Source organism: Diplotaxodon limnothrissa, linkage group LG1 (assembly GCF_057381915.1).
Source record: "Diplotaxodon limnothrissa isolate DT_005_m linkage group LG1, D_limnothrissa_male_GT1.1, whole genome shotgun sequence".
Taxonomy (NCBI): domain Eukaryota; kingdom Metazoa; phylum Chordata; class Actinopteri; order Cichliformes; family Cichlidae; genus Diplotaxodon; species Diplotaxodon limnothrissa.
The window spans coordinates 6808364-6819088 of record NC_140596.1 but is presented as its reverse complement, the minus strand read 5'-3'; the positions used below and the strand labels follow the sequence as shown (position 1 = coordinate 6819088).

The following is a 10725-nucleotide window of genomic DNA, read 5'->3' as shown; positions in this document are numbered from 1 at the left end:
ACCATCACCAGATACAAATTATCCAACAACCTACCTGTGTGATGACCTGCTGGAAGCTGCATAATCGCTGCCTGTTGTGGCACAAATTAGGCTTCTAGTCCTTGGTTACACCTGATGCCCATGGCCCCGGGCCTGTGGGAAGGTGATGATCTAAGCAGTGTGCCAGGAAGCGTAAGTTCTGCAAAAAGAGTATTGTTAGGCTAAAACACACACCCTGGCCATCTTTCCCTTTAATATAGAGAGTTTGAGCCATTGTTGCATTTTTTAAAATAACTGACTGTGTCAGAAAATACACTCTCCTAGCAGTGCCACATTTTCCTCCTCTCATTTTAGACTGAGCAAAGACTAGGAATAACAGTGACTCATTATTCCATCCTGAGGGTCAAAGTGCCATTACATGGGATATAAGCAAGTGTTAGTATGCAAATGTTAGCACCTATATATTGTAGGTGGTAATTTAGGGTTAGGGTTCATGTTTTTGTCAATTTTTATTTATTAATTCCTTTAAAACAATTCTATATTTTGTTTTGATGAAAATAAAACCTCTAATCTCACAAGATTTAAATCTATAAGATAAATCTGATGATTACAGATTACAGAATTATTATAATCAATAAATTGTGTAAATGCCTTAGACTGGCTTCAGTGAGCACTGACCTATAGCTCACACTCGGTTAGCTTGAAGCTCAGTTTGAGGCGGAGGAAGGTATGATTATCAGCCACAAAATTTGGGGTTGGGGAGGAGATATTGCTCCAAGAGATGGAGGTAACTTGTGGCTTTATTCACAGGTTGGGTGAGGGTGGAGTGGGAGACTGACAACATTTACTGGTGGTGACAAAACAATAAGACTGAGAATACAAGAGGCAGACATTAGCTTTCTCTCAAGGCTGCCTCCGTCCGTCCTTAGATGGGGTGCGGAGCTCAGTCATTCAGGACATATTCAGAATAGAGCCACTTCTCCTTCATATTTAAAGGAGCAAGTTGAGGTGTTTTGTGCATCATCTGGAATGCTTCCCGGACATCTCAAAGGAGACATGTAACAGGCATGTCCAAAAACAAAACCTTGGGACAAAACTGCGACACATCGATGGACAGAAACGATATCTCTTGACTGTTTTGTTAATGACTCGGTATCCTCTTAAGCTGAAGAAGTGGTGGGGGAGAGATAGGGGAGATTATGGCATCTCTGCTTAGTCCACAACCCCCCACAACCTGGACAAGCAAGAGAAAATGGATTGATTGATGTTAAATTGTAACCTTTAACATATAAGAGTTGATTACTTTGAAATTAGGGTTTCATTGTTTAAACCCTTTGAACAGTGTACCAGTGCAGTCGGGTGGGTTCCTCTGGGAAATTCAGCTGACCTTAAGGAGCAGTGGGCAGGCAGCATGCAATACCTGGAGACCAAATCTCCAGTGCTAAAAATCCTTAATCTTAAAAGAGACTTAGGCTGCAGTTAAACGTTTTTTAAAAAAAACTAAAAAGAAAACTACAGGATAACTATTCTAGTATTACAGGGAATTTATGACATACTGAGCAACAATTTAGACATCTGAAGGAAATCTGGAAATAATTTGTACTTCAAATATCATTAACCACTGGGAACATCTTCTGTTATTAAAAGGTACAGCATGGGCATACAACTAGCCAAAAATAGCTTCCAGGAAGATGGTTGATGACTTCTGCTTCACATACAAGTTGTAATGTGATTTTAGTTGCCCATTTGTTGTTCATTTTCAAACTTGGTTGTTTCTTTTAAATTTTAGGCTTCTTAAATAATTATGTCGGTCAACAATGTTGGCCTCAGCTGTTGTTCACCTCACCAACTATGCTGCATGTGGGGGAAATAATTATTTGATCCACTGCTGAATTTATAAGTTTGCTCACTTACAAAGAAATGAACATTCTCTATTTTTTATGGCTAGTTTCATTTTAATGGTGAGAGACAATTCAATTCAATTGTATTTATACAACACCAAATCATAACATCAATCGACTCAAGGCGACAGAAGAGAGAATATCAAACAAATTTTAAAAAAAAAGTTATAAATTGATTTGATTTGAAATGTTTACAGAAATTCCTTTTTTGACTACTGCTTGGCAACTTAAAGCATCAACTCTTTTCATGGATTTCCTATAGTCTGGAGACTGGGGTATACATGTGACTTCTTGAGCATGGGGGACCTCACGGTTTTGCAAGACTTCAGTTCATTACAGCAGTGTGTTACAAGTAGTGTTCTTTGTGACTGTGGTCCCAACAGCCCAAAACTCCACAGATCGTCCTGTCTAGTTTTGGGCCGATCCACCACCTTTCTCATAATCTTGCCTCACTCTAGGATATCTGTGTCCTAGATGGCTTCTACAACAATAAGGATAAGAAAAATGAATATGACTGAGCAGAAATCAGGATTTGATTACGAAGACTGATTCTCATCCCAGACTTTGCAAAACTGTTGTAAAAGGAAAGAAATGAGGTTGCAATAGCTTACTAAATGTAATTTCTAAACAATTGCAATGCCTCAAAAGAAAGGATAAATTGCTGAAATGGACAAACTGTTAAACGTAATGGCTAAATAAGTGAAATGCCATGCTTCAGCCACAATCAAATGGAACATTGACAGTACTTTTATAGTCACTTGCTGCTGGGAGCCATAGATCTTAGGTTGGCCACTTTAAAGATAATACTAGAAAACATTTTATATGAACTGATTCAAATGGTTGCAAGAGGTTTTCCAACTTTGAAACATAACTAAAGATCTTAATAACAGGCTGCACAAACAACCAATGGGGTCCTTGTTTGGGGAGGTCAGAAACAGGTACTTAAGTGCTGCATCACATGACCAAATGAGTGTTTATCCACATCTAAAAATTGCCTTTAATAAATAAACAATATAGCACAATATAGTTTGAGTGCTGACTACTAAAAATGCCAGTGTCCAGCTATTTCAAGAAATTATTTATTGGTTTAAAATTTAACATCCTGTATTATTTATTTATTTATTTATTGTCATTGTCAAGAACAATGAAATTGCGTTTGGGGCTTCCATACAACCCCAAAAAAAAGAAGAAAATAATAAATACCCCTTAAAACCCAAGTGTACATATTTAACCCAGTGTGACTCCAATGCAATAAGACAATCCTTAGCAATAATGTTCGTAGAAATTCAGACAAAGACCTGAGAAACATGACAAAATACAACAATGCAACCCATTCAATATTATTGTACTGTGAGATATGATATCAGATATGATAGTTATCTATTTAAGAAAGAGGGGGGGGGGGGGGGGGGGGGGCAGGAGGGGGAAGAGAATAAAGATATGATGCACCAATGCAGACCAGTTCATTGCTATTAAGAAGTTGGATATGGTTATTGTCCGTGAGAGGGGGGCAGAGAGTTCAGGAGCCTCACAGCCTGTGGATACAGGCTGTTGGCCAGTCTGGATGTTCTGGCCTGTATAGACCTGTACCTTCTCCCTGAGGGCAGCAGATGGAAAATGTGGCGCGCAGGGTGATGTTGGTCCCGCAGGATACTGTGCACCCTCCTCAGACAGCGAGTGGGGAAGATATTACTGATCTCTGGCAGAATTGTTCCTCAGAAGGAACAAATGCATTTTGCGCCAGGAAAGTCCACAAATACTAAAAGACATTTTTTGGTTTTTATTTGAGATTTGTTTATGACACAAAATATCTTCCCCAACCTTTAATCTTTAAGATAAAACAACAGAAATCTTAACATCTTACTGAGAGTTTAGCATTTCTGAAAGTTTATTTTTATGGCTAAAAAAAAAATTCAAATACAAATGTGTTTTGATGTAATTACTTTAAATAATTGCACAATGGAATAGGTGCATCACACACACATCCCAAACATCAATGGATCCTCCCAGTTGAAAAGGAGCAAAAGCTATAGACAAAAATAAACACTTCAGATTTAAATATGGCAACAAAGACAAAAACGCCTCTAAGTGCTTCAATTGAATTCAAATGTTTTGGAGGCCACAACAAGGTCTACTGTCTTGCACAGAACTTTTCTCTGTGGGTCAATACGTACTGTGTATCTTACCTGACAGTGCTGATTTTAACAGAATTTTAGGGGGGAAATCTGTAGTATATTTAGGGAGTATCTGATGCAAAACAACAACAAACACAGACAAAAGGCCAACATAACATCACTGTGTCGTTCTCACAAAAACTATTTTGCATCTCCTCTGTCAATCAGAGCTCTGAGCTGTTCATTGCCCCAGGCTCATTTGGATCAAGGTCTTTGATGTTGGCCTGCTCCGGGACATCACAGTCGAGCCACAGCCTGTGGGCAGCAGCACAGCTAGTGCACACTGCGCCTGTGATTTACCTGGACCCAGACTCCCTGTGGGATTGTAGAAACTACAGGGGGTGGTAGAAGAAGTGTGGTGTGTCCGCATGGTCAAACTCATGCTCATTAATACATACAACTAATGAATGTTGATTGACAAAGGAAAAGAATTATGAGAAGTAAAAAAAAAACAAAAAAAAACTTGCCAAGGTGTTTCTATAAAATGACATTTATATCGAAATGCTTCCTAGTGCTGTAGTACTAACAACACACGTCTTTTTGTGCATTTCTTTGGATGTTCAAAGAGGTTCAGGCTTAACTAACACTTGTCATAAAGAATAGCCTTAAAAAGGCTGAAACCTGCTGGTTATTATAATAAAGCTGTTCCCTATTCTGCAAGTGCTGCTGTATCTTCAACCTCTTGTTCTTCTCCATGCACCTTGGAAGTGGGTGAAGTTGTTCTAGAAACCCCCATTCTGTTTCTCTAGATGGCCTCATTGTCTGAGTTGCGAAGCAGTTCTTTGGACATGTACTGAGTACTGATTTAAAAAAAATCTGTTGAATTAAAAACAAAAGTGCAGACAAATCACTTTAAATGCAAAATCAATGCACATATGTCTTACTATTTGACTGATATAGCATACAGCAGGAAAGAAAATTGACTTTTTTTATTTTGGCTGTTTGTTCGTAGTCTTACCCTTTGGTAATTATTTCTTGTTGTGTTCAGCCACTCACAGATATTTCCGACTTGCTAGATGCTTCATCTCTCCGTGACATTTGAGATTTGTTGCCAGTGTGCCTGACATTCTGAATTTTTGATTCAGACCTTGTGGGCAGAATATGCTTTAAAATGTTAGATTCCTTCTAACGGAGTCTACAGTAATTCACCTTAAAGCTCCTTAAAGTCTTCCAGTATTGGGTTTGCTTCAACAGTGCTACAGATAGCTGTATCTAAACTGCTATCTGAACTAGATTTCCCAAAAATCTAGTGTTTGAACACACAGTTCAAACACTAGAACAAAAACCCATTTTTTGTGGTGCCATTCAAAATCATATTTAACTGTCTAATGCAAGTATTCAGTCACCCAAATATATGGCAGCAATGCAGTGTAGACATGGTCAAGATGATCTGCTGAAGTTCAAGTAGTGTTGCTGACCATGCCCACTCCTTTATGACCACAGTGTACCCATTTTCTGATGACAGCTTCCAGCAGGATAACTTGTTACAAATAGGATATAACGTCACAAAGCTAAGATCTTCACAAACTGGTTTCTTGAACATGCCAATAAATTCATTGCACCCAAATGTCCTCCACAGTCATCAGATCTCAGTCCAATGGAGCAACTTTGGGGTGCGGTCGAGAGTAAGCTTCACATCATGGACATACAGCTGACTGTGTGATGCTATCATACCAAAATCTCAGGAATGCTTCCAGCACCTTGTTGAATCTGTGCCACAAAGAATTAAGGCAGTTCTGAAGGTAAAATTGGTTCCAGCACAGTATTGGTAAGTTGTAGCTGATAAAGTGTCCCATGAGTGTAGACCCTCCTGAGAACTAGCCTATTCATTTCTGTCCTCTGTAATAGACATTGGTTTTTGGTCAATATCTTTTAACTTATTTGAGCTACTAAATAGAGGACATCCTAAGCTTTCCACTGATATCTCAATAATAATAATCATGTGTTCGGGTGGCCTCTTTTAGCTCCAAAGAGGAAGTAAATCACAAAAAAGTTCAAGGGGAAGATTCTCTTTTCCTTGGTTCTCAGAATATGAAAACTTCAATTTTACTTGGAGTAACACTGTAAAGCAGTGTGTAGCCTTCCATTCATGTCTTCTATGACACGACTTTTGTCTATTACAGTTAAAATAATTGAGCTTAAACTTGGAAATTAATAGATTTTTACAATACTGGCGGTATATTGAAAAAAATAAAACACTGAAATGATACGAAACGTACCCCTAATTACATTACAAATTTTACAAGACATGCTTCAAAAGGCACCATCTCAACAAACACAGTAGAAAAGCTCTATAACTAACTCGAGGTTTGGAAGACTTGCTTTAGAAGTCAGCCTCAAGTTGCAACTCATGGTACTGCCAGAAGGGTTGTTTTTTTTAACCTCACAAAGACCAGTTTGTTTGACAATTGTGATCACAGTGTACTTTGCCAGGGTCTGGTTAAGCATCCCATGACCTGGCCCTCTCAAGGAGGTGGGATGAGGCATGATTCAGTTGAACTTTGGCACATTAGGCATGTAGTGTGATAAATATATCAGGTATGTTAGAAGGCAGAGTGCCACTACTTCCAAAAATTGCCTCAATTAATGGAATCAAAGCACTTTAGTGATACAATATAGCAGACCTACATCAGGCGTATTCTGGAGCAACGGCTGAGTGTGAATGAATGCGTTTGTGGGTCAGTTGGCGAGGTTCCCCTGACAGAGCTCTTTGGTGTATTAGATAAATGCAAGTCCCTGGTCTTTTTGTGCTTGCTTTTTATAAGACTTTTATAACTTTTGACCAAATGTCATATTCGATGACAGCGGTAAAGAGACATTTCTAGAGCATAGGTGCAAACTATCAATTTAGAGCCATATTAATAATAATAGCCAAATAAATGGGAAATATACCAGGCTTTAAAAAAAAAGAAACATTTTTACGTTAACAAAGTGTCTAAAAATCCCTTGAAACTACAAAATCCCAAGATGGTGCTTTGTTTTCTTTGACAATGTGACACACTGTCTGGAGACTGTTATCCAACTGAAATTGATAAGTTTCAACGTGCTGATCTGATTCCCAGCCAGCCTACTTTATCAAAACATATTAGCTGATTAACAGTTGCTGAGAAGAGGTCAACAGCAATGATGGTAACGATAATTATTCTCATCATCAGAACAATTTTGTGATAATTATACATCTCTTGTGATGAGAGGTAATATTTGGAAACAGGAAGACACAGCTGAAAAAATGAACAGATGTGATCACACTATTTTACAAGTAGCTGACTACATGCATTGATCTGAGCTGTGTTTTTATTGGAACCAATAAGATCTCTGCGCAGAGGTAAACACGTTCAACATACTTAAAAAAAACAAACAAAAAACAAACATAGTCATACATATTACTAAAGTTTTGACAGGCAGCCAGAAGTTAAAATAAAATGTCATATGACTTGACATAGGAATTGAGACACAAGCCAAGCAGTCGAGCTTCCTGCTAAGCAAACGGTCTTGTGCAGTGATGGGAATCATTTAAGTGCCCATTAGATCGTTTCCCACCTACACACACTCTCTCACACACACACACACACACACACACACACACACACACACAGAGTTCATACTGAATTTAGTTATTAATGACTTAATAAAAACTGTTAAGGATAATATTGCGCATCCACAGCTTCACATGCAGCGCGCCTCTCTGCACACATCCAAACACAGGCACAGCTGAATGTTCTCTGGTCCGATATTGAGTTATGACAAGTCTTTCGAGACCTACTGGCCACAGTATATGTGGTTCATCATAATGCAGGTGCCACGTCACATTAGTCTCCACGTGTGAACCATGATTTTACTTGGTAATTCTGAAGCCTTTCGCTGCCTATACATATTCATGCTGAGCCTATAAGTGTCAAATTGAAATGTCCTTCCAGTGTCCTTGACAGCAGGTTATTAATATTGAATACCCAAATCAACATTATAACTAGATGAAGAGATATGCAGGTCATCACCTGCCACAGTCTCCACACCTTCTGTCCTCAGACAGTTGGACAAATCATCAAATTATTGCATATATTGTGTAGCACCGTCCAGGGTATTATATGCATATCGCATTGAGCAGCTATTTGTCAACAGGAAGTTAATAAAACAATACAATGTTAACAAGACTCAATTATACTCAAATGCGATATCTAATGAGGTCAATCCTCAAATAGATTTGTAAAAAAATGTATACAAAAACATTGTTCTTGTATTACTTGAAACCAGGTTTCCTCTAATTTTCCTCATTTCTCATTTAAGAGGCAGCTAACTGAGAGCCCACGCGCTCTGACTTAAAAGCCATAAAACCCAGGGTATTACTCAGAACAGCAACATCTTAACTATTCCAATTCTCCAATCCTTAAATTAGTGAGGCTGTTGTTGCTTGTGGCTGGTTTTAAAATCTACCTCCTGAGCCGTGTGCAGCCCAGTACCAGAGGATTGTCTGGCTGCTGTGCTTGATAGGATGCTGGCTGCAGGCATCTCGTCACAGCAGCTGAGAGGTCAGGCAGGTCCTCCTGCTTGTGGCGACGCCCAAGGGCCATCAACGCAGCGGGGAGCCCAGGCGCCGGTGAGGTCTCACACGGCTTTGCCTTGCTTCATGAAAGCCTAATGAAGAGAGGGGGCTCTGAAATGGTGCTGTTAGACGCCCACAATCCTGCAGCAAGGGAGCAGGGAGAGGATAGATGATGCTTGCAGATGAATTCAAAGAGATGCAGCACAGAGCTGAGAGAGTAGAGGCAGATAACATACCGCCAAGTGTTTGTGTGCAGATTTATTGCTGTTAGAAATGAAGGACACAGTCTTCTTCAGTGATTGCCAATAATAAATAAAGTGTGTACAGAAGTGGCCCCACCCCACTAACAAGCAAAGAGTAAAAACAACAGAGTACAGTCCTCTGTATAGAATGTATGAAAGCAATCTAAAAACTTAATGTAGGCACATATCCTTGCATGTAAAAATAGGCCCATATATCATGCAAAAATAAAATTAGTCACCATTTTATGAGCATATCACTTTATCTATGCTTAAAGATAAAGGAATATGATGCATAATTTGTGGCCAACTTTACATTATCCATTTATATAAACATATAAAAAGGTGCAAGTTAAAATAATTGCGCCTGTAAATCATCACTAACATTTAAAACCAGAGACCTTGCACTTCCAGAAAAATATACCTTTTTTAAGTAACATGTTTAATTCGAAATTTACTGTAAAGATTATTTCTCTTAAATTGCATAAAAGATTTTAAGTATGTTACGTAAATTAAAATATGTACAGGACAAACATGTATAATCATATTACAAACCAATATTACAGTTGAGTTCCAGATGGCACAGCCCGAGGCGAAGAATATAAATTAAAGCAGCTTCTAATTATCAATCTTTAAGAGTAAACTGTACATAGAATGCACAGACATTAGTAAATATTTAAAGTAATCTGTGAAAAGTCCTCAGTAAGGACATCTTTGGCTGAAAGCTGTTTAGGTGCTGGTTGAATGAGGCAGTGAATGAGGATTCGTGCCGGCTGAACAACCTGAAACCAACTCCAAGTGAGAGACCGCAGCGCTCAGACAGTTCCTCCATCCTCCTGAAAGTGTTTTTAGGTGGGAATCCCACACACAGCAGCATCGGGTCCAGTATTCATACAGTCTTCCATCCACAGTGCATTCTACAAGACTTTCTTCTTCCTGCTCCCTCTCAGCTCACTGTACTGAACCTGGAAATCATCACATTTTATAAATTTAAAATATCAAACAAAAGTACCTTAGACAACAACAGACATCACTCAACAGAAGCAAGCAGTTTAAATTCTTCCCATTTATGAAGTGAAAAGCAGCGAGTTCTTAAGGTTCATTACAGGGTGCGTACTTTGATATTCTGATAATGGAACGGTATATTATTTTGTACACAGTGGTCAAAAAAAGATTAGTTTAAAAGTTTAGGATACTTTCATCATTAAGTAAAATTAAAATGTGTTTTCTTCACTTGTTGTAATATTTTTTTGCAAATGAGAAGAAGAAAGTTCTGTCACTACCAGCACTGAGAGGGAGACCCATAGTCATCGTTCATACACAACAACAACAAAACAGAGATACTGGAAAGTCACCGTTACGCAACCCAGTGGCCCAAGGGCATTGTAGAAGGAGAAGAGACAAACGGGGTCAAACAGCTTAGAGAGACAGGGACTGTGAGGAGCAGAGACGACGGCGGGTAAAAAGAGAGAAGACAGAAAGGAGAGTGCGAAGAAAGAGAGGAGAGGTCAGCACGGAGATCATGTGCAAGAGGAGGAATGAAAAAGAAACTTGTGAATAGTACTCACTTAAAAAAAACAATGTTTATATAGCTTATAGGTGCAAGGTAACCATTTTGAATCTTACTGAATGTAAGATTCAGTAGGACCCCATAACACTCACGACAGCTTTTGAAGCTGAAGTGTTGGTAAGTACGAACAGGAGACACCAGCAGCAGCAGCGTCTCCCGTCTCAGCCTGGGAACAGCCTGCGTTACAAAGCTGCTAAGCAGCAGACCTCCACCAGGGATGTATCGGGACCAAAACACAACCAAAATTATACAGGGCTACATAATTATACAGATGGAGCTAATTATACAGACAAGAGTAAAGAATGCCTGGGAGTTGTTGTAG

General features: G+C 38.9%; 1 protein-coding gene across 1 annotated transcript in view; it reads right to left on the bottom strand.

The window, feature by feature from the left end:
- Positions 1-9537: 9537 nt before the first annotated feature.
- The window catches only part of mctp2b (multiple C2 domains, transmembrane 2b), a 51483-nt gene continuing 50295 nt past the window's right edge, over positions 9538-10725 (bottom strand). The window contains exon 22 of the mRNA XM_085360623.1: positions 9538-9798. Within this exon, the coding sequence (XP_085216749.1) occupies positions 9751-9798 (48 nt within the window). The 3' untranslated portion in view covers positions 9538-9750. The remainder of the gene's footprint in view (positions 9799-10725) is intronic.